General features: G+C 45.3%; 1 protein-coding gene across 1 annotated transcript in view; it reads right to left on the reverse strand.

Moving 5' to 3' along the window:
• WDR97 (WD repeat domain 97) overlaps nt 1-24,732 on the reverse strand; it is an 847,808-nt gene that overhangs the window by 124,330 nt on the left and 698,746 nt on the right. The window contains exon 20 of the mRNA XM_069621894.1: nt 4,166-4,287. Within this exon, the coding sequence (XP_069477995.1) occupies nt 4,166-4,287 (122 nt within the window). The remainder of the gene's footprint in view (nt 1-4,165; nt 4,288-24,732) is intronic.

A 24,732-nucleotide genomic window follows, 5' to 3' on the forward strand; every position in this document is an offset into this window, starting at 1 on the left:
GCACTTTGGGCTAGACGTCTCCTTTTGGGGTGGCAACAAGCCAGATTTGCATATGGTCTTTCCCCTTCTGTAATAGCTTGGCAGGCGAAGAACTATGGTCTGGAGGGTTGTCCAGGGTAATGCCAGAGGTTAAGATGAACTCAAAACCTTCCAGCCATCCCTTTTGTTTTGATTTAGATAACTTTGTTTCCACCACGCTGGGCCTTGCTTCGTCAAGATGTGGTCAGTTGCATGGCTCTTTAGGATCCTGGGTTGTGGTGCTTAGCCCCTTCTTGTCTTCTGGGGACTGTTTTCGCTCAGCCTCCTTCACTAAGTCAAAAGTCTCTTCAGGAACCCAGTACCGTCCAACCAACTCTTACTTCTAATCCTCTGAGGTCTTCCCTCTACTGTCCTTCTATACACGGATTGTCTCTCTCCTTCCAACCTCCACCTCATTGTCTTTTCACCATTCCTCCTCAAAATTCAACAGAAAATGATCTCTCTCTCTCTACTCACAGCCTTACTGATCGTCCGTTTTCCCTTCCTCCTTCCTTGCTTTCTCCACCATCCTCCCTAAGTCCCTCCTACAACAACGGTTTTCTTCTTCCCCTGCTTGTTTTGGAGTACCACATTTTTACCGTTCCACCCTTGTCTGTGCCTCTGTTCCTCTAACTGATGTTTCTTTCTCCTCTTCTGCAATTCTCTGCTCCTTGGTCGCCTGCTTTCATTTTGACGTGACAGATTCTCTAATCTCCTTTCCTCGCCTCTGCTCCTGTTTCACCTCCTCATATTGATGTTCTTTCCACCTCCCCTTCTCTCCTCCTGATATTCTCCCCACCTCCTCTCTCAGCTTTTTTCCTTCCCTTCTCCTACTAATCATGGTCTATCCATCTCCTCTCCTCTCCTCTGATAATCTTTCACATCCTCCTCTCCCCCTGATGATGTCCTACCTACCTCCGCGCCTTGCCTCTACAACTATTTCCCTCTTCCCTTTAACATTCTCTCCACTTCCTGTTCTCTGCATCTCTTTCAGCCCCTCCTCTCAGCCTCACCACTCCCATGTCTCCTCTCCTCCAATCTGCTTCTCTCATCCTTGCACCTTTGCCACATAAAAACATACTCTTTCTGCCTCCAATTCTGAAGCTACTTGTGGTTATTTTCTCCCTTTTATATTACAGGGGCCAACCCAGAGGTCGGCTAATTGGGTTAGTGACTGCAGCTAGGGGTTTGCTACAAAGAAGCATGTGGATTTGCTTGGACGTTCAGTGAGCAGGCAAATCTACATGTTATTCTAAGGCTAATGATGTGTAAAGGTCTGATTCTTCTTTGCTCTCTCGCTTCTGGAATGGATTTGGGAGAAGCAGCGATTGTTCTGCTAAATAAACTAATCACACACACACCGTCAGCTCTCAGAAAAATATTTCTCAAATGTATTATCCCATCTCTTTTTATCGGTGAAGAGAGCAAACAAAAATGTGCAACTGGACTAGAAAGCCCAGGTTTCTGAAGTAGTGAGGGGGGTCTTCTACCAACTGAGACTTCTGAAACCCCTTCTGTCATTTATCGCTAAAACAGAACGTGCAGGCATTTTAGGGACAATGGTGAACGCCAGGCTTGACTATGGCAGCACTCTCCTTCTGGGATCCTCAGAGAGTCAAGTACATTGTCTCCAGGTAGCCCAGAATGCCGCCGCCAGGCTGGTCTTCTACCCAAGAGAGTTCCCATTTCTGCCTACCGAAGTAGAACATTATGTCTCGTACACAAATGCATTCAGGGCGTAGCACCTAAGCATTTAGTGTCAACAATTCAACTCTATCTGCCATCTCGAACCTTACCATCATCTGGTAAAAACCTGTTACTTGTCCCCTCATCCCAATATGCTAATGGTGGGGATCGCTGTTTTTCCATCAGCGGCCAGCTCCTATGGAACGCACTTACAGTAGATCTATGGAATATCACTTCTATTGCTATTTTTCGTTCAAAGCTGAAAACATTCCTGTGTGATTGAACCTAGAACTCATGAAGATAGCTACCTCCGCAAGTCAAGTTATCACCTGCGCTGTGATGCAGTTTTTCTGCCGGGTTCCGCAAGGATATGCGCTTAATACATTTCTAATTTAATCTAAGAACGGGCAAACTAACACTTACCTTTATTCACAGTGTCCCTTTCTAAATATGCAAGGTCAGGCAAAGGTACATTTGCTTTTCAACATTTGTATGCCTGAAACCAACTTCAAAGTTGGAGATAAATAAGTCGTTGTATCCGACTGGTTATCTGACAGACTCCTGGTTGGACTGGGTGCCCAGCACGCCGAACAAACCATGACCATTTACAGAGGGAAGCTTCCCTGCCTTATCTTGTATTTGTTTATTTGTAACGCGCACCATCAGGCCCGGGGGCATCAGGGCGCCAAACTTGAAATTATTTACATACATAGTTACATACACGTATTTACAGCAGTAGTTGAAGTGGAGATATAAGGGCAGACATGTAAAACGAGCAGGGATCATTGCATTGTGATCAGAACATAACAAGGAGAATAGACAAGGTCATAGTCTTAACAAAGTTCGGCGAGTAGAATATGCCATAAAATTAACAAGGAGTTAGAGGCAGAGGCAGGTGACTCGGAACTGTGGTGCATGGAGCAATAGCGGACTGACTCAGTTCTGAGCAAGGAGCCTTGATTTTGTTTTCAACCTGAAGGTGTTAAATGAGTCCTCGTATCGGACGGTAGCAGGGAGAGTGTTCCAAAGCTTGGATGCTAGGACAGGGAAGCTCACGCCCCCAGCTTTTTGAAGTTTGAACCTTGGGATTGATAGGCAGTGGGTCTGGGCGGTTCTTTGAGGTTGGGTGGAGGTGTGGAGGGAGAGTCGGTTGCAGAGGTGGGGGGGGGCTTGTTCGCCACGCATTTGTGTGTAAGGGCAAGTGTTTTAAGTGAGATTATCTCCTTGACAGCTAGCCACTGTAGATTAGTTCTGTCTTCAGAAATGTGGTGGTTTCTGGGAATGTTTAGCGCTGCCCTGATGGCGTTGTTCTGGGTGATTTGTAATTTATTCAAGTTCCCTTGACTAGTCCCCGGGTAGAGGGCACTACAATAGTCAATTTTTGACATGATGAGCTTTCTGACTAGGGTGATGCTGTTAGAAGTACACAGAAAAGGTCTACAAGCTGCGACAAGTTTACAGGTGTAAGCAGCGGCTGATCTAACTGCATTTGTTTGTCGTGACAGTGTGCTGACAAACAAGGCCTGGCAATAGTTTAGAAGCGACCTTCCATGCTTTCATTTCCCAATGTTTGTCATGTGCTAATGTGCAGGTCTGCCTTCAGCATAAACACCTTTTCCCATAATGCAAGCATATTTCTCAGCTTAGAAGCAAGCGGCTAAAAATGGCATAGTATAATCAAAATGGCAACCTCTGGGGGAGTTGTGGGATCTGCCTAATCCTTATCCTAGCCCTACAACACAGAGCAGGTAGTGGCACCTGGTCCCAGTCTAATTGCCCAACCAGTTACATGAGACCTTGTCCAAAAACACACATACCTTCCCCTCTAGATACCCCTACAAAGAAAGTAACAGATCCAGGGACTCTTGCATTCTGTTCCAATGGACCAGAATACAATATGCTTCAGAGCCTTACAAGTTACCCAGACACCTGGGAACCCACCACAACAAAGTACAAACACTTCTTGTTGTGTGCCACCTACCCAGACAAGGGGCACTGGCATTTATCCAGAAAACCAAGATTCAAGGACTAACAGCATTTTCGTTCATTAACAAGTGTGTTTCATTAGAGTTAAAAAAGCAGCTTAACAATTAAAAAAAATCCAGTGGTGGATTTCTTGCACCTAATAGGATGCTACTATTGGCAAACCTCTTGCTTCAGTGAGTACTTCTAGGCACCTTGCACCCATCTTACATACGTCTGCCATTACAAGGTGTAGTTTTCATTTGAATGGCCCACGTTTTAGGGCTATGTGCCTGCCTTCACATTTCAGGCTATATTTTGGGAGTCAATGAAATATCCAGACTGAAAGGACCAAGTAGAATTTTACTTAAGAATTATACAGTAGAACAACGGTACTCCTGCCAAAAACTATATTTTATAAAACCTCTGTAAAAACAAGATTTAAAAAAGGCTTTGCCTGTACCTTTCTGGAAGAACAGCTTTGATGCTCCTCACTCACCTGTGTTTAAGTGTTGCCTGTTGAAAGAAGGTCATCAGCTCCAGTGCAAGATCCTTACTGTTGCAGTCTAAAATCTTGAGAGCTCTCAGAGTGGCCAATATGAAATTCAGTTGCTCCTGCACCTGGAAGAGGACAGACAACCAGAAATTGAAAACGGTATTAAGACCAACATCCAGCCAGTAATTGATGGTCTGAGGGTTCCTACGGAGTAACAACTCTTTGTATTTTTTAAATTGTGCGATGAGGCTCAGCTCAAAGGTATGACGCACTTCCAAAAGGACAAGAGACCAACGCTTATATATCTCTTGCTCCTTTTCTCTATTTTGGTTGACCATTTGAAGCTAACTGTGGATGGAGAGTGCCTAATGGTTAAACACTGAATTACATGCATTAAAAGTTCCTGAGCTAGGTCACCTTGAGTCGAGCTTCTATAAATACAAAAATAATTGCGGTAATAAGGGTACCATTCAGTACCTTTTATTCTCTTACAGGTACAACTGTGTTGTAAATTTGATCCCAGTACAATAGCCATTAAGCCAAGACGGAAATAATGGCGGATGACTGAAGCATAATTAAAAACAGTTTATCAGCACTGTCTGGCTAAGCTACGGATGACCTACAGCACCAGAGTAATAATAATTGTGCTTACAAAAAAAGTAAACCGTACACCTATATTTTAGTCCGGCAGGCATCACACAACGGTTATTTGGGGATCTTGGTAGTAGGTGATCCCCACAATGGAAAAGATGTTGGCAGTCTTCTTGTTTACTTGTTGAGTTTTGTGTCCACCAGGAACAAAGTCTATTGTCAGCACACTTTGCAACTCAACCTGTTGCTTGACAGTATTGTTCATTTTTCAATAACCTTCAAATAATATTTGTAATTAGTATGCAGTAATGAAATGTAGTTGCAAGGGTCACTGGTAATGGGTGCACATTGGCTGACCTCTGGTATCTGTTATAACAGGGCCTGTCCAATACTGAAGTATTGCAGAAGGCAAGAACACTCCAGACATTCAATCATTTCTTTCCAATGCAAGTCATGATTAATCCTGGCCTGACTGCTGAAACCGCCCCAGTAGCAACATCCGTTGTCTGGGCTGTGTAAAAAGGAAAGGACTGGAACCACAGCATCATTTCTACCCTCCACTCTGCTAAAAGAAAGTAGTTTATGCCGTGGGGATAGGTTTGTAATTATACAAATAAATAAAGACATAAATATATAGAATGTCTACCAAGTTGACCTCTCCTTGCCCAACCTGTAAATTCAGGCTTCATAACCCTTCCAGATGCCAATGCTTTTCCTAGGTGTCCCTTATTCAAATACCAATCTGCACCAAATCCGGGACTGGGGTTCATGGCTTCTACATTGATTCTGCGGCCATGCCAGTATCTACGTCCCACATGCCATTAGGAACAATGAAGACCATCCAGCTTTCTCCAAGGTCCCTTCCCACATTACTCTTGTTCCCTCGCATGCAGTCCTATTATCAAGAGAGCAAGCTAGGTGCATACCCTGCACTCCACAAATGTATACAAATAAATAACAACATAGGAACACTGTGTGCTCTGCCTAGCATCCAGTTCTGGATTTGCTTTTACAATCTAGATATATCTACGTTGATGATGGATAATGCCTTCCAGGATCATACCAAAATGGAGAGGGCTATGGAGAGGTCGAGCATCAAGGAAGCTGTGGACATTATTCTACATGACCTCCACTTTACATCCCTTAAGGTCCAGTGGGATTGCGAGGACACCATTGGATTGGAGGAATGACGTATCACTGCAATTGCGACCAAAAGTGGGAGTGACAATGGTGCCTTCATTATTTTCCTCCTGATGGGATTGAGGAAAGGCAAAGTGGAAAGACTTTGTTTCTCTCCTCTGTTACCTGTTGAACGAAAAGGTTTGCTGCTTTCAACATTATTTGATGGAAGGCCAGAAACAATGTTGTTGAAAGGAGAGGCTGCAGAAGGGATTACGGTGAGGATCAGGTTATGTTGGTGTAGTCTATGCGTGCATCAGACACACACACAAACACACAGCATCTATGCTTGTGTCTGTCTGGCCAGTGTATGAGTGTGTAGGGATTTATACATTCAATCCACACAAATGATCCACAGGTGCATGCAAAGAAATCCCAGAACGAACAAGAGCTAAACAGAATCTTCTCACTAATTGATAATTGGATGATGGGTAACAATTTGGCTCTGAACAAAAGCAAAACGGAGCTGATGATAGTAGGTAACCCCAACTACCTCTCCAAATTGGACCCCTCGTACAAATCATTCAGGCTAGGCGCTGTGGAAACTTTCCCTCAACCATAATTAAAAATGTTAGGTGTGGTATTGGATCAGTCCCTCAATATGAGAGCTCACGTGAGCAGCGTTGTCGCCGCCTCCTTTTACTACGTTAAACTATTATCCCACCTGAGCCCTTTCATCTCGCAAGCGAATGCGAAAACCATCGCCAGAGCCATAGTTGGGGCAAAGATCGACTATTGCAGCAGCCTCCTGGTCGGTCTGGGAAAAATGGACTCCAACAGACTTCAGGTAGTCAGAACGGTGCAGTCAGAGTAACTATGGGTCTGGCTCGGCGTGACCATATCTCAGCTGCCCAACATTCCTTACATCGGTTGCCTGTTAAGTGACGATCTAAATTCAGGCTATTGACAATAGTCTTTAAATGCCCAAATACCTGCAAAATCACATCCTAGATAAGGTCAACGGTAGGGCTTTAAGGTCAAGCAACCAGAATCTGTTGATACTCCCGCGCAATAAACTCAAGAAGGTCGAGGCACCCTAACTATTGAGCTCTCTTCCATGCACTCTCAGACAGCATCCCTCTATCTCCTCGTTTAAGAAGGCCCTTAAGACCTGGCTCTTTCACTGACTTCTGACATTTACTTTCACCATTTCTTCGCCCCTTCCCTTTACTAGCTGACGACATTTTCAGTTTCAGTTTTTTCATGTTTGTTCATCTTGTATGCGCCCTCACGCCTCAGGGCTCATGGCAGAGCGCCATAAATTGACTAAAAGTAAAGTATATGGATTTATATCATACTTTGTGCGTGTTGGTGTGTGCATGCAATTTAGGCTACACCCATAAATGCACCTCCAGCTGTCTATCTCTGAAACGCCACGCTCTCATCCTCTGCATACTTATTTTAATATATGTTGTTCATCGGTCTAGGATCTCTCTCTCGTAGGGTCCTCAATCTCTGTGTTCCAACTCTTTATCGGGATTCTTTAGGGTGTCTGTGAGGCCAGTCTGTCTCTGAACCACCCTTTTCTGTGAGGTCTGCGAGAGCGTGCAATGTGCAGTCTGTGTGCAGGATGATAGGGAGGCATCAGATGAGAGCCTAAATGCTGCAGAAAATGTCTGCGCTGCATCCTCCATGAAAACCATGCTAATTCTGCTGCAAACATCAGGAACAGAAGAGCCACACAGCTGTCTACTTATGGCATGGGCTGCGTTACTGTGCACTACAAATGTCGGTCTGCAGCGGCCTTGACCGGCGGTGTCTGATAAGCTGAAAGCCTCCGCTAAGGTGAGACCAGCAGACCACAATAAGAGGGTGCTACCTCAGTCCAAACTAAAGGCTAATGCACCTGGAATTTCCTTTACACCATCTGCACTCTACACCACTTCAAAATGCCAACACATTTTGGACCCAAAGCATGTGAAGAAATGAATCAATAGCTACCTGGATATCACAATGAAGTGGCATGCGTGCACTGTTCCTGATGTCAGAAATTGATTTTTGTCATTTTCCTATAGTTGAGGTTGGCGTCGAATTATTATTCTGAAATGTTTAGCTCTGAATTCTGTTGAACAAATGTTTTCCTGATGTTTGCCTGTCTGCTAGATGCACTTGGGACAAAGTAAGTGACATGCCTGCCTATGCTAAGCGCTCTGATGAGGAATGTTCCTCTTCGGGTCCTGTGCACTGCTGAAGTGTGTTATGGGCAAATAAGTATTTGTATCACACAACAGATATCACAGGTTTTTATTTCAAAATTTCTTTCAACATTTCTACTGAATATCTAGCTAATTATATCTTGCCCTCCAACATATTAACTAACCCTAGCTATTTATATCCCTATGTAGCGCTGGTGGTCCACTTATCTGGGGTTAGGGTAAAGAAAGAGAAAACTTGCCCTATCTAGCTCTACTCACCTATTGATTTTCTTAGAAATAGTGCGGAATATTTCGCAAATGAAATTAGTCAAATCTTATTCAGTCTCTTTGCTCCGCATTCCACACGTTACAAATCATGTCAAAACAGACAAACCAATTCCTTGCTGTTTTTAGTTAAAGGTAGTGAGTGCCGAATCCCGGTATTTCACAGCAACATCTTTTTGTGTTCACCTATCGTTGAGTGGCACAAAATTTGTTGCAAAAAGGAATCATCAATTTTCACTTTAGAATGGGTGAAACAGATATAGTGCTTTCATATGTTGCCCCCTCATTAGTCTGGGGGGTCACCCTTGGCCTACCGGTTTCAGTGGTAAATATTGTTTTTTCCACTTTCTTCAGGGCCACAGCGCGATTTACCACACTGTCAAGAAAACAGCAGAAAAAAGTGTGTTTATTTCTACACAGAGACTTCAACCCTCCTGCTTTAGACTGTTACCATGCGGCAGTTGAAAAAATTGTCATTTTGAATTTATTTTGGATGCATCTGGTAGCTGTTGCATTCCGTTGACAACCTGCTATGTCTGGTTGTGTCCTAAGCCAGCAGGGTCGCTGTTGCTGTATCACTCTCATATCCAATTGGGGGAAAGGCAGGTGTTGAGTGTCAGTTATGGCATAACATAACCTAAGGGGAGTGCTCTGCGGATAGCAGAAGGTAGCACCTATCTGTGATTGTGGGTACAGTGGCGCATAACCACAGCCCCCGTATATACGGTGAGATGCAAATCGTACCAAGCCAGCCATCGGGGTCTCCAGGCCTGCGGTCTCTGCACAGACACAGGGTGGCACGGTAAAGCAGTTGGGGCACATGATATTCAGAGCCCGGCATTCCCAGAACAGCACATGCAGGGGCCTAATGTCGGATGCCGTCACGGTCGCCATTGGTCATGAACTGGAGCCAAAGAGGCTCTTTCCATATGCGTGTTTTCCACGTGTTGTGCATATGCCTGAAAAGTGAGTCGTAATGGTTTCCATCCTACATTTTAGTACGTTTTTTGTGTGTTTGCATATGTGTTGTCTAATGTGTTTTTTCTGTTCCAATGTGCACACCTAAAATATAGATACATTTAGGAAATATAAAAAAGTGAATTTAGACTACAAAACGGCCTCATCTGCTTTTCTAAATGTGTGTAGTGTGTCCCCGATCCACGTACGTTGTAGGCGTATGCCAAAAAATCTACAAAATTGAAGTAGACCATTTTGACATATTTGTCCCAAAAGCATATATTTTTGGTTAGATAGAAAAACAAAGCAATTTTTAAACACCCTATTTTTAATTTATTGTATCCTTTTATTTTCCAGGAGTGGTGTTGGAGTGGGCAGTCTGTGGCAGTCCCTCTCAGTCCTGCAGTCTTTCTACTGTGACTACTGTTTTGGTGACTTTTTCTACAAAGGCTACTGTTTGGAGCGAAGCGGTGCAGAGTGGTGTGAGAGTGGGCAGTCCCTCTCAGTCCTGCAGTCTTTCTACTGTGATTACTGTTTTGGCGCCTTTTTCTACAAAGGCTACTGTTTGGAGCGAAGCGGAGCGGAGTGGTGTGAGAGTGGGCAGTCTGTGGCAGTCTATTGGCGGCTGGGGTGGATGGCGGCGAACCCCTGGACTCCCGACTCACCACTTCTTGCCTCGATGAGGAGCCCCGTAGGTTGCGAAGCTCTCACTCTGACAATGTCCCCTTAAACGCTTTCACAGTGACACCTCCCACAAACAAGCCCACTATACCCCAAGTGGGCATCTTAGCCATTGCAGGCTAAAGCGGCCGGAAGGCACGTTACAGAATCTTTCCTCTAAAAGAGCGCTGGTTGCCAAACAAACACTGCAGCCGCATATTCATAAACAAAAACAAAAACAACTGCCAACGGGTTGGTTTCAGCCTACGTCCGGACTCACCTTGCCAGCTGACGTCGCCTGCACCTTGGATCAGATGGCGGGGGCCCCTGGAGAGACGCCGGAATGTGCGAGGCACCCAGGAGACCTGGGAGAAAGTGGTCCTGTGGCACCCTTGCCCTTGCCCCTCCTTGTGGAAGGCATGGAAGAGCCGTCCCTCGAAGGAGGGGGGCCACCCATGCCGGGGGACGGTGGGGCCTGTGGGCGGGCAATGGGGGCACTCAAGCCACTGCCTTGGAAGGGCGAGAGTTGGCAGAGGAGCTGACGTGGACCGAAGCTCCCAGATCTCTGACGCTCAAACCAGCGAGTCCGGGGCTGCTACAACCTTAAACTTGCTGGAAGCTGGTGCAGCGGCCCCTCAGCGTCATCTGGTAGCCAACGAAGATATTGCGATGGCACTCGTAATTACAAGTGCACAGATTCATGATCCACCAGCATCCACACCTGCCACACAGCCGGGCCAGCGTGCTTTGACCTCACTTACTGGCTCAAGCCAAGCACCGGACCCCGAGGATGACCCCAAGGATGAATCTCGGCCACACGGCCATAATCCAGCCACTTATGAGCCATTACCAAACTCAGAGGTCCTACAAGTTCTCCATACTTTGAATGAAGAATGGATGAATGAAGAAAGGAAAGAGGGAGCAAGGCAAGGCCCTCCAACTTGCCAACCGCATGGCATTCCTTTCCGGCTGATTACTAAAAAATTCGATATCCCAACTGCAAACAAGAGATCATCTACAAAAAAGCCTAATAAAAAGGGCCCCCCGCCAAACCCATCTACAAGCATGCGCCTAGAGAACTCTTTGAAACATCTCTTTCAAAGGCAAGCTAAAAGAAAACAAAAATGGGCTAGGGGAAATTTCGGACACTGACTTATTGGAAGCACTTCTCGAACCCTTGTTCATTCCCACAATACCTCATTCAACGAGTGAATCTAGCACTTCGGATCAAGTCCCTCCACCAACTGCAAAAGAGCAAGTAAGAGATGCTACTAACTTCATGCCAGCGGTTCTACTACCTACCTCTGAGAAACAGCGGGGCCGGGTCCAGCTAACTCCTCCAGTGTCAAAACTGGCCCCACAACCAGCGCTCTCGCTTGTGGACTCACCACCCCATCATATTGGTCAAGCCAGCCGATATCCATCTGTAAGCCCTGTACCTCAAGCACAGACTGGCTCTATAGGTCTGTCAACAATACCTACAGGTCCAGCGCACAAAAGCAACTTTCGACCTCAGGGCACCTTACCGATTCAAAATCATGGCCAGGGGAAGATTGATAACGTCCCCATCTCTACTATGGCGCCTGCTTCTAGTTCCATCCAAGGGCCAACAAAAAGGAAGGAGCAAGACCGAGAAGCTCTTGTGGATACACCTCCCTTGTCTGCTGTACATCCTCATAATTCCCAACAAATTCCGCGGCCGTGGCCGCCAACATCACCACCAAGATTCTCTGCTAACAGAAGATTAAGTGATGCATCTTATACCAACATCATGTCCATCATGTCTTCCGTGACTATTGCATTATCATCATTTTGCAAGTTATATGAGACGATTAACAACTCTTTAAAAGACCACACATCCATCTTTGCAATGATGAACTCAAAACTAATTTATCTGGAAGGCTATATCAATGCCCTGGAGAGACGGAGAAACGATTCAGGCATCATGCCTCACAAAATCTTGAATCGTTGCCAAGAGAAGGACCACACTCAGGGTCTTCGTCAGGCTATAGATCGGACACAGCTCAGTCATCTTCCCAAAGGGAAGACCCAACATCCCGATCAAAAAAATCACCCAATACCTATCAGGGCACCAGGGGAGGAAAAGAAGGTGGCTCCCTGCAGACCAGATCCTCAGTCCCAAATATAGTCGTGGCTCCCGAAAGCCCTATCAACTCACCTTCACAAATAGCCACCATCGCATGCCACCACTTCTACAGATCCTCAGTTACTTTCCTTAGCCAGCTGGAATACAAGGGGATTCCTTCACCTAACAACCCCAGGAGACATCAACCTAGGAGGATACAACATTTTGTGTTTACAAGAGTTGTGGCTGAAAACAAAACCAATGTTTGATGGGTTCGAAATCGCTTTCTCAGAGGCACTGACGGGGGAAAAAGGCAGGCCATCTTCAGGATTGATGATCGCAGTTCAGATGGGTAGCGGCTTACAAATAGTTAAGACCATCTTGAAGTCACCATTCGTCCTAGCGGACCTCCTCCCATGGCTTCCCAAAGAGGTTGTCGCAGAATCTTTTACGCACACATACCTGCTGGTTATGACCATCTACTGGAACCCCAAGGCAATCCAAAGTGACTCATTGTTCGGCCTAGTAACAACTACACTGGACTCCGTATACTTAGAGCTGGGATCTTGCGAGGTCATTATTTGTGGAGACCTTAACATCAAATGCCCTATGAATCCCCCAGATCCTACATAGTCTACACCTTACCAAGCTTACCAAGCTTGCCTACGGAGTGGTCTAAGCTAATGACATCTAGACAACTTTACAATACAGCAACTACGCTACCCGATACTACCAATACACCAACATGGAAGCGTGGTCTGATTACATCTTTGCCTCCCAGCTATTTCTTGCTCGGTTGGCTGAATTCAGTGTTCAACAGACAACTCAAAGCGACCACAACCTTCTGTTTATAAAATGGTCACCAGTAAAACCACCAAACACCCACTACCTGGGAGTAGTCGAACCGGAAAGCAAGGGAAACCGGGTAAGGGTCACCCGGGCGAACATCCGAGATATCACAGTCTCTTATGGAAGCAGTGGAAACTGACTCGAAGTGGATTATAGACTGCTCCTGCAACCCTACAGATCCATCTCTACCGGTGCAAACGATTCCAACTCGGATCCTCCGTGTCATACACACACATTTGACGCCTTGTTGGTGGCAAAGCGCAACATGCTCCGCAGAGCCAGAAGAACTGCTGCACGACACAACACAGCTACCAACAGAACCCATGCAAATGAGGCGATAAGAAATTACAAAAACTGGTTAAGATTATATCTGCTCGCTCTCTACCAAAAAGATTCCAAGGCCATGTTGGAACAAATCAATAACAGCAACTCTAGAGACTTCTGGAAGCTGATTAACCCACGGAGCAAAGCCACCGAATTAGCGCTGTGAAACAGTATTCCTGAGTCAACATGGATACATTTTTATTCAACACTGTTTAGCTCCCCAGACGCGCTTCCTCTAGCTGCTCCGCAAGCAGCATCTGTTCCCTGGGACGACCTCCATGAGCAAAAGGACATATTACGATCGATAACCAAGTTGAAGAATTCAAGGGCACCAGGCCCCGACGGCCTCTCCAACGCAAACTTAAAATCTGCTCTAGAAGACTGGGCAAATCTACTAAGCTTGATCTTCAAAAGATGCTCGACACACAGCAGGATCCCGCCCACTTGGACTTCAGCGGTGATCATTTGGATATTCAAAAAAGGAAGAAAAGACGACCCAAGGAATTTTCGCTCGGTGGCTCTACTTGATGTCATAGGGAAGGTTTATGACTCCTTACTCCTGGAACACTTCAATTCATGGGCAAAAAAATCACCCTGCGACCACCCTCTATAATACGGGTTTAAAAAGGGAATAGGAACCAGCATCAACATCTTCCTATTGAGCATACTAAAATCAAAAGCCCTGGAAGGTAATCAGAAACTATACCTGGCATTCATAGACCTTACCCAGGCTTTTGACTTAGTTAACAGAAGAAAACTTTGGGAAAAATTAAGCAACTGGAATTCTCCACCGGAGATCCTGGGCCCGCTACAAGCCTTACACGCCTCCACCACCGTCCAGGTCCAGCTGAACTCAAGGGGGCTGCCTTCTGCAGTGATGCCAACCACCCAAGGGGTCAAACAGGGCTGCCCTCTCGCCCTGGCCCTATTCCTGGTGTATTTTGGGGACTATAAAGAATCAAATTCCGAGTCACGATCTTTTCCCCCAGTAATGGGCAACATAAAAGTTCCAAGACTCCTTTACGCTGATGACCTCATACAACTTGTCTAAGACCCCAATTGGTTTACAACGCCAGCTGGCCTCCTTCACTAAATACACTGAAGACAACAATCTGGAAGTTAACAAACAAAAAACGAAGATCATGGTCTTTGAAAAAAGGAGTAGAAAAAGAGGCAAACCCTCATGGTTGGCAAGAGAAAAAGTGAAACAGGTCTCAGAATTCAAATATTTCGATGTGCTGATCGACTCTACAAGAAAAGATTTAGCAATGCAATTACATCTCCACGCTAAAATGAAAAATCTCATCTCACAGGCCAAAGTCTTAGACAGGAAATATGGCCGTTTCTCTCTTATGCCCCTACTCAAATTCTATTGGGGGAAAGTGATCCCTACAATCACCTATGGAACAGACGCCATGCCCTCTCTGCCTGACAACTTATGGCCCAGATTGGAGAGCCTTTTCTGGTGTTCTGTCCTGAATCTTCCGACTTCTACACCTTTAGCACTGATCAGACGGGAACTCTCACTCTCGTCCTTGGCGTCAATGGTAATTAGAGCTTCTATTATGCTATACCGGAAGATCAAGGACCCATCCTCTCCTGTGGTTTTCTCCATGGTACAAGAGGAGATGAACACAGGCAAATGCAAATTGCTGACCACCTGGGAGACTAAATGCAAACTACATCTAGAAGTCTGTGGCAGCTCCACTGAAGAACTGGTGTGTAATCCTACAAAAACCAAGAAAGGCTTAGATGAAATGGACTGGATAAATACGTTAGAGAAGGCCATCAACAGCCAGAAAATTGAACCAAGTCCAACCATTTCTCATAAAGCACCCAAACAGAAAAACACGATCGACACTTCTTCGCGCCAGGCTGAATCTATTGCCGACAAATGAGATCCTGCACATAAGACGCCACTCTGCGACTAATAGCTGCCGCTTTTGCAACTCTAAACAAACCATCGAAACGCTGCGGCATCATCTCCTATCATGTCCAGGTACATCTCCATACAGAACTAACTCGTAATTAAAAAAAATTATAATAATTCCCATTTCAAGTAACCAAAGCAAACAACTTCATTAACTTAGCCTCGCAGCTGACTTAGAACTGGTGCTGACCAGGGTAATCCGACTGTTTAAGTGAGAACCCATCAGAAACGGAACATACATCACATTGTTTAGAAAATAATCAAATCCGTTGTGCCAGATAACATTCCAACAGTATATCATGACATATCACCAGCACAATCAGTATATACCTAATAAAAAAAGAAGAAACAATCCCATATCAAAGTTGAATAAAAGACAGAACCAAAAAAAAAACTATAAACACAGACACACACGAAACAGAACATGTCCTCTTCCTATTCCACTCTCACAATACAGCATGAAACTTCAACACTAGCCATAAAAATCATTAAAAAGCGCCATGATAGCTCCAAATATAGCTCTTCCTGCCACCACTAAAGCCCTATCAGCCCACTGCCTATGACTACCAGTAATCTCGCACCTGCCTTTCTCTGATAGCAAAATAATCTGAGTAAGCAACCTAGGAATGGATATGTTCAATATCACATCCAGCCTGTCCAACACATCTGTCCAAAAACGATGAACTCTGGTACATTCCCACAATGTGTGCAGTAATGTCCCCCTCTCGCTTCCACAAACCCAACACACATCATTGGGGGTCATTATAAGTTTGCCAGTCTGTGAAAAGTGGTGGTCATTCTGTGACCAGCACTTTTCAAGGACCGGCAAACTGGGATATCAGGCGCTGTTAACGGTAGGTCTGTTTCCCAGTATCCCGCAGGAATTACTAGAGGGATACCAGGAAACTTGTAATGATGTATACGCACAGGTGTCCGGTACAAACGCCCCAAAATCTTCCGTTGAATGAGATGTCGTTTCAAGTCCAGTTTTGCCTTAGACCCCGTCCTCATTAAGCAATCCCAATTTTACATTGAAATACACAATTTATCTCCATTGCCCACACCTGACGTAACTAGTCCAAACACTCAGCATATGCAGGCTCCATAGGCCTCATGTAAAGGAATGTCAAGACCATTCGGAGTGGCTAGTCAAATATTTTACAATACTCTGGTCTGTCAGCCAGAGAAGCATCCATCAAGCCTAACCTATGCGACAAAAGTGATTTGAGCGTCGTGCAACTTTCCAATTCACGTTTCCCTAAGCAAAATGTATGGCGCAATAAGGAACTGTTCCTAATTTGAAGCGCTGGTTTATGTCACAGCAACGCATCATAGCGTAACCACACATTCTGGTTATTACCCGTTGAACACATCGCAAAGGCTTCCCGGGTAGCTGCAATCAAAGGTAACCCAGCGCCAACCTCCGGTACCTTTCCCATCGAAATTACGTTAGACAATGTATAAGGAGACATCACCTCCCTCTCTATATCTACCCAAACCAGAAGCAGGGCCTCACCCAACGCAAAATAATACACAGAATTTTTAAGCAGAAAGCCCTCATGATAATTACTAAGATCTGGATATCCAACCCCCCCCCTCCTTAACACTACACACCAACATGAATCGCACAATTCTTGGCTGTTTATTAACGCCCCATGGAAAACTTTGAAAAACGTCAATCTTCTGGAGATTCTTTTTTATAAACCGCAGTGTAACTGATTGAATTATATACAACACCTTTGGCAAAAGAGTCATTGTGATGGCATTTATGTGGCCCAAATATTCAGATGCAATTTCTCCCATTTCCTCACATCACTTGAGATCACCTCAACTAGTTTGTTCAAATAAAATTCCACTATAGTCTTCAAGTTGCGCACAATATAAACCCCTAAGCATCTCACACGATGTTCACACCATTTGCAGTTCCACAAGTCAAAGTCACTCCAAGAACAAGAGGTAGAAAGAGGGAACACTTCTGTGTTATCCCATTTAATCCTATGGCCAGAGAAACTACCCACTTACTCGAACATTTCTTTCTATGGCACATTACCCTCCTGACAAAATTATAGTCATGCAATCCGCGTAAGACAACACCTTTAATTGACTACCTCCCGTGTACATACCATGAAATCCCCGCTCTGGTCTAATGTAAGCTGCAAGAGATTTTAGGGCAATATTGAACAAGAACGGCGACCATGGGCACCACTTGTCAGGGGAAATTTGTCTGATAGTGCACCATTTACCCAGACCCTAGTCGTTACTTCCGCATGTAAGCAGTGTATGCTTTTAAGAAGGTTTGACTGAAATCCATCCTCCACAGGGTATATGCCAAGAACACCCTATTTTTAGGGGGAAATTAGGTTAATGTCTAGGAATGGGGTCAGAACTTAGAGCGGGACATATTTTCACATTTTCCCATGTTAATTGCCATGTATCTTTAAGCATGATATATGCTTCGGCGCGATTCATGAGCATGGCATTGTTAGGGTAGGGAGCAGCTATAGAGTACCAGTCGCATAAAGCAATGCTAGCTAATCGCATGAGCTGAGTCTTCAATAAAATAAATTCGCCATCTGCCAGTGTAGTCTGTGCAGAAAACAAAAATGTGTGTATATGAACTCCGCAAACCATTGTGCAAAACTCGTTTTTGCTGATCCCTTACCAGCGGCACCAGCACTGGACGTGTAGGAGCACTGAACTGGGGACATATTTGATTGGTAACTGATGATGGCATTCTTGGGACCCAACCGGTATCCAGCGCATGCTTTGTATGGGCAGTACCACTCTCGTCCCAATGTTAGCGTCATCGCTGCCGCAAACCCCACCTGCATATGGAAAGAGACCTCCACGTCTTTTAATGAGGCTTTTGGGCCTGCGGATAAACTCTTGCCCCCAATGACACTCTTTGGGGAGTGGGCAGAAGTGCAGTGGCTAGCCACACATTTATGAAGAGTGTTGCTAGCCAAGACAATTGTAGGGACTGAGTGAAACATAACAGTATTTTGTGTATATGGACCTACCTAACAGATGTGCTGTGACATGCAATATTTGGGCTGATTGCTTCCCAAATAAATATATGAGTAAAAAAGCATTGGTTGGCCAAAGGTTGCTGAACCGAGGAAGATCTACCGGTTTTGACTTATGATGCACCCTCCTACATACATTATTATTATCATGATGGTATTTACTGAGCGCGGACAGAGCTTCGAGAAGCAACTAGTCACGTTACAGAGGTATACAACAGCTGGTTCCCCTCTACCAACAATCCCCCACTGTAAAGGGCCTGCCAAGTTTTAAGTACCTGCTGTCTACTTTTATTGACAATGACATAGCTTCATGCAAGCTAGAACAAGGGAAGAGCAGGTGTCCCTAGTTCCCAGGATCTGGGGAACAATTACAGCAAAAACAGAGAATATCCCTGGGGCAACACTTTTAGAAACCAACAATGTATTCAAAGTAGTAATAATGTATGAATATAATCATATTGTTTAACAGCATCAATTAAAGAACAGGGAACAGACAATACATAGGTGACTGCAAGCAATCCATAGGAACCATTACACGTCAAATTCACCACACTCACTCCACCAAGCTAGACCAGTCAATGTCCCAGGAAATATGATGGCATAAATGAAAATGAAAATGCCTGCTGTAAACATGTTGTGGAGGATTGATCCCACAGCCAGTTATACCCAGAACCACTCTTGAAATGCAAAGAGACCTTCATGGCTAGCGAGCAGTGATTCTTACAGAGACCACGGATGTTCACCATCCTCCAGGCAACTGGCCCGCAATGGAAATGCCATGGAGTTTACAATTATAAAACACCCTCTGGTATAAGGTGGATGGGGATAGAACATGGATAACCGTCTTTCGGGGCAGCCAGGGCACTGGAGAGCATTTGGTGATGGGAGAAGAAATAGTTCCAATCAAGAGATTGGGAGAGTCACAAGATTAGCAGTCCCATAATGCAAAGTGAGCAAACGGTTTCATTTGCGTGAACAATGTGGCAAAGCCATATGGGGTTCTTGTCCTGCAGAGGGAGACCATGAGACTTTGAGGGCTAGAAGAATCACCCGCCACATAAACCGAATCCCGGATGCAGCAAATGGGGGTTCCCATTGCCACCACCCCATCCCCAAGCAAAGCTGTCCCAGTTGTACTGTCCTCCATCAGCACGGGAAGAAGCAGGAATCCTGGGAATGCAAGGAGAAAGGGGCGGCGACAGGTGATGGGTTTAAAAGACTAATATGGTGAGTGGTTGCCTGAGAGTCATAATAGGTGTATAGACTGGAGGGGGTATGTGTACTACTACCCACTATATGTTTGGTGTAGAGGCACAGAGGCACCCCAGTTAAGGCTCTCAAATTAGTAAATGTGGTCGAGCAACCAAGGCTGAAACTCAAGGGAGGTGATTCAGGCTGGTTCTTAGGTACAGTGAATCCCCAAGCCCTCCCTCCCCCTCCCACTCCCAAGGAATGTCTACACTCCATGTTAGGTGCTACCCTCGTTCTTTTATTAAGTAACATGAAAGTTATGTGGATATATACAAATAAATAAGACTCACTTTGTACTCTAATCAAATAGTTAACTCAACATATACAGTCCTATATGGTACCAAAATTATCATTAGATTCATTTATAATGCACCAACTGCTGACAGCTATTAAAAAGCTTACAATTATTAGGCAATGTTTAAGCTCATAGACATTAGACTAGAAATGTAGGCAGTACTTACAACACCGTCAGAATGCTTTCTTTGAGATAAGAAATGCAATACTGAGGCAATATGCACTGAGGTGGCGGTCCGACCGTTTCGGAAACGGCACTGCCGCCCGCGTTAAGGGACCTGATTGCCATTAGCACCTGTATAGCTTTATACACGGGTGTTAAAGTATTATTATTTTTGTAAATAATTAAAAAAAAGAAACTTACCTTTCCTGCGGTGACGACCGGGCCACAGAGTGCTACTGAAAGCCGCAGTCTGTTTTCACTGTTGATGACTGCAACGTCATCAACATGAAAATGGACTGTGGAACAACAACACTGCGCGCCCCGTTGCTGTGCAGGAAAGGTAAGTTTCTTTTTTTTTTGTTATTCGCAAGAACGGATCTGTTTTTGAGTGATAGATAAGGTCTGATTTGGTTCAACAGCATGACCACATAACCACAAGAAGAGTGAGTTTGGGATACGTGGGCCTTCGTGTTCAGTTCTGCGTCTAGATGACCACCCAATGTTTTGACGCAATCTGACACCATAATTTGGTTGTTAGTGATGCTAAAACATCTATAGGAGGCATCAAGTTTTGCGAGCCGCTGCCCCGTGGCCACAACCAGGAGCTCAGTCTTGTCGTCTTTCAGTGCCAAAGAATTGGACAGCATCCATGACTGTATTGATACATACACACTGTTAAGCATCTCAGAATCCTGGGCAAAGTTGAAAAATAGCTCAAGTACCAGCTGAGTATCATCTGCGTAGTTGATGTATCAGATGCCCAGATGGTCCAATAGGTCTAGCAGAGGTCTTATATAGATATTAAAGAGTGATGGTGAGATGCAGGAGCCCTGTGGGACTCCTATATTGATGAAACTAGCAGAAGATTGAACATCCTCCACTGCTACTCTCGAGACCGTAGGCCCAAGAAAGGATGCTATCCAATCTAATTCCCTGTCTGAGCAACCCACCAGACACTTCAGCCTGTCGACAAGAATGGAATGGTCGACCAGGTCGAAAGCCGCCGAGAGATCCAACAGCATCAGCAGTGCCCAGTGACCCTTACCCACTATACTGGACAAAATGGTCTTAAGGTCCAGGAGAGCTGTCTCTGTCCCATGCCGTGCTCTAAATCTGGACTGATGGATACCTAAAATGTTATTTCTTTCCAGGAAAGCCTGGAATTGCAGGTAGGTCACTTTTTCCAGGATCTTGAACAGGAATAAGACGTTGGTAATGGGGCGATAATTCTTGGCTACAGTAGGTTCCAATGAGCTCTTTCTCAGAAGGGGGGTTATCCATACCTCCGTAAGAGAGGAGGGAGCCACACCTTCACTAAATGATAAATTAATCATTTTAGTGATCCTGGGACTCAGGAATGCAATAGATTCCTTAATGATATCTGCAAGGCATATATCACCCCTGCACGATGTGGGCTTCAGGTTATTGGGCCTCATTAGGAGTGTTGCAGTAAGGCAGCATCGGCGCCGGTAATGCTCCCGGTGCCGTTGTTAACTTGCCGCAACATTCCGAGTTTGCTCGTGGGTGCCGCTCTGGATGCCTGGTCAGACCAGGCGTGCAGAGCGGCATGCGCGAGCAGACTCGGATGGTAGCAGCGGACTGCTACCATCCTCCCCATTACTATTGAGCCCTATGGGGGTTCAAATGGGAATGGGGATGTACCGGGTCCGGGTCCCGCGAATGGGAATTACCGGGCACGCAAATGTCGGAATGGCCCGGTAAGTCCCCTTTTGCGGGACCCGGACCCGAGTTTGGGGGTAGCCATGCTCTTATTAAAGACATGGCTACCCCCAAACTCGTAATGAGGCCCATTGACTCAGTCTCAGAACATGGCTTAAACTTGAACTCAGCTGTTAATAGACTGCTAATAGGGGCTGCGAGTGTCGACATTTCTTGTGAGATAGTATTTGAGCTCAATTGTTGTTTTGTACGAATGGCTTTTGGGTGACCAAGAAGTTTGTAAGAAAATTCAGCTTGAATCATCTGACACTAAGCAGCATCATGCTTGATACTGGAGGTGTCTGTATTTTTGCCCTCCACCTCCTTTAAACAACTCGCCCACTTTTGATTTGGCATTGCATATTTTTGTATTGAAATGTTTAGATTTGTCTTCCACAATAACAAGTTTGTAGTTGTATACTGCCTTTCTGTAGTTTGCAAGAGTTACACATGATGGTTTCTTCCGCCATTCTCTCTCTAGTGTGTGATTCAGTAGTCTAGATCTAAGGACATTGTCATTGAACCAGGAGTTTTTTTACAGTCTCAGGCTTGATGACCTTGATTTCTTCTGGGGCTAGTACCTCAATTATAGACGAGATAGCGGAAGACAGATATGAATCTAAGGATGTCACGTTATCAAGCGAGGCGGGTGTGGGCAATTTCGATTGAAGAAGTGCGACAAACTTGGAGAGAGTAACATTCCTAAAATTACGTTGGTTTTTTACAATTCTAGGCTGTTTGTCCAGGCGCATAGGATCAACCAAATGACAGACAGTAAAGTGTTTACTGAAACTTGGCAAGATCTGGGCATCAGGCAGCACTATGTCAGTGTACCTCCTCTTCTGGGCGATACACAGCATTCTGTCTTCTGTGAGAAACCAAAGGGTGTCCCACTAGCTAGTCCTCAGGGACTTGTCATCTAGGTGGCAAGGACACAGCTTTAGCTTTTGGATCCAGTTCCTGGGGGTGGACCAGTGCGGGAGGGTCACCTGGGTGAGGCCTCTTCTTGGAGTAGGGGTGAGACGGTCGATGGTGAGACACTGTATTCCCCCCTTTCTGCTACTTATAACACATCCTATTTTATAGGATCCTCCAACGTCCCAACTCCACCCCACCCCCGCATTTCTACAAAAACACTGGGCCGAGGAAGAGGGCGACTGAGAGTAAAGAGGCTAACCCTTACATATCTCATTGGACATGCCCTGCTAATTGGGTCAAGCAAAGTCAGGCACTTGACTTTAATAACATACATCTGATACCCATTATCTTTCCCCACACGGATAAAAGGCGGAGCATAGAGACACACTCTGAACAAGATGTAACACGAGAAGGAGCAGAACTTCCAGGGCGAAGGCGAACCTACTGGAGCTGGATGACCGACAGAGGGATGAGAGCAAAGGGTAGAGAAACCCAGGTGATAAATGCAGGAGGTCGTTGCCTCTGAAGAGCCATGAAAGATACGCGGATAGGGCCAAATCCCAGACAAGAACAGTGCATTGTGTGTCAGGGGCACCAGCGACCCTCCTGGGTGAACGACAGAGTTGGGGACGCGAAGCCAAGTCTGTGGTATTAATCTTGACTCATGAATTAAAACCTCAAAGACAAGAAAGGAATGCATACAACTGGTGAGTTGGCGAGCGACATGAAAGGCTGGTGTGGGTTAAGGAAAGATTGAAGGTGCAACAGTATATCTCACAATTGAAGGCTGCACACGTGTGGATGAGAAACAAAGGAAGGCATACCTCTGGGGAACTTTAAATGACTGATAAATGTGAAGCAAGTGATACAGAGTAGCGCAGTGGTCCAGCGAAAGGAAGTAGCCCACTCGAAAGTTGAAAGGTGAAATGTTTTGTTATGAAACAACAAATTGAATGAACTCTAAAATACGTAATGATCAAGATTAAACCAGACAAAAGGGGAAGTGAAAAGGTGAATGGTGAAACTTTGTGCTTGTGATACTGAACTACCCAGACCAAAAGACAGTGGGGCAAATAACACAAGAGTCTGAGTTGAAGGGAAAGTTGAAGTGGTCCTGCAGAGGTGTATAGTAAAATCCTCGCTCATTCGAAAGTCTTTGATTTCAGGAAAAGGTTTGAGCCCGACTGAGGGAGTCCGAAAGTGTGATAAATTAAGGGAAGGAAACACCTAAAGAATGTGGGAGGGGAACCCCTGTAAGTGTTGTGATAGCGAGGTCTGAGCCCTACTGAGGGAGATCTACATTGAATCAGGTACTTTTTAGTTGAAAGGTCTGAGCCCGACCGAGGGAGACCTACGTGAACTTTTTTCTCCGAGAGGCCCGAGCCCGACCGAGGGAGACCTACATGAACCTTTTTTGTACTGTCAAAGAATTTTTGAAAGCTGGAATAAGTGACTTTAAAGTGGAAGGCCAAGTGGACCTCGATCAACGTTTTGAACTGCCTTTGTTTTGAGAACCTGAGCCAGAGTGTGTCATTCTGTGTACGGGGCCCGCCTTACTCCGTGCTGTCCAATGTGGGAAGGAGAGCTGACTCAGCCATATTGATTCTTTATGTCATGACACTGATTTTCCTTTGCATGCATATTCCCATTTACACACTTTTTACATTGAAATAGGGCAGACATTAGGTCTGTTAGTATAGGCCATCTTTGATTTGACAGAGACTGACCAGGACTGTGTTTCTTTATTATTTGATGGTAGAGACTGCTCCCATCCTAGCTATAGGGCAGAGCAGGAGTTTTTTCAAAACCCCGAAAATTGAATAAAGTTTTTGAAATTGTATCTCTTGCGTCAGTGTCATACTTGTGATACCATGCCTCCCTTACACTTCCCAGCAGTCACTACCGGCCTCTGGACTCTGGATGACGCTGGTGGACTTCTTGGGCTCAAGATGTCTGCACCCTCTGCTTTAGGACCCACACAGATACCTCTGCAGGACGGCAGGCACACAGGACTGGCTTCTAGGACACTTCAGGTGAAGAGCAACAGTTTCACAATGTCACCTTGTTGCTACGGGAAGATGCCGCCTGTCTAGGTCTTCTCAGGTTCAGTCTTTGAATCAGAGAAGCAGCCTTTAGATTTGTTGGAGAGTTGCAGGCGCAGACTTCTGACTCAAGCTGCATTCAGGATACAAGCTTACAAAAT

Source organism: Ambystoma mexicanum, chromosome 5q, assembly GCF_040938575.1.
Source record: "Ambystoma mexicanum isolate Mex_15411 chromosome 5q, UKY_AmexF1_1, whole genome shotgun sequence".
Taxonomy (NCBI): Eukaryota; Metazoa; Chordata; class Amphibia; order Caudata; family Ambystomatidae; genus Ambystoma; species Ambystoma mexicanum.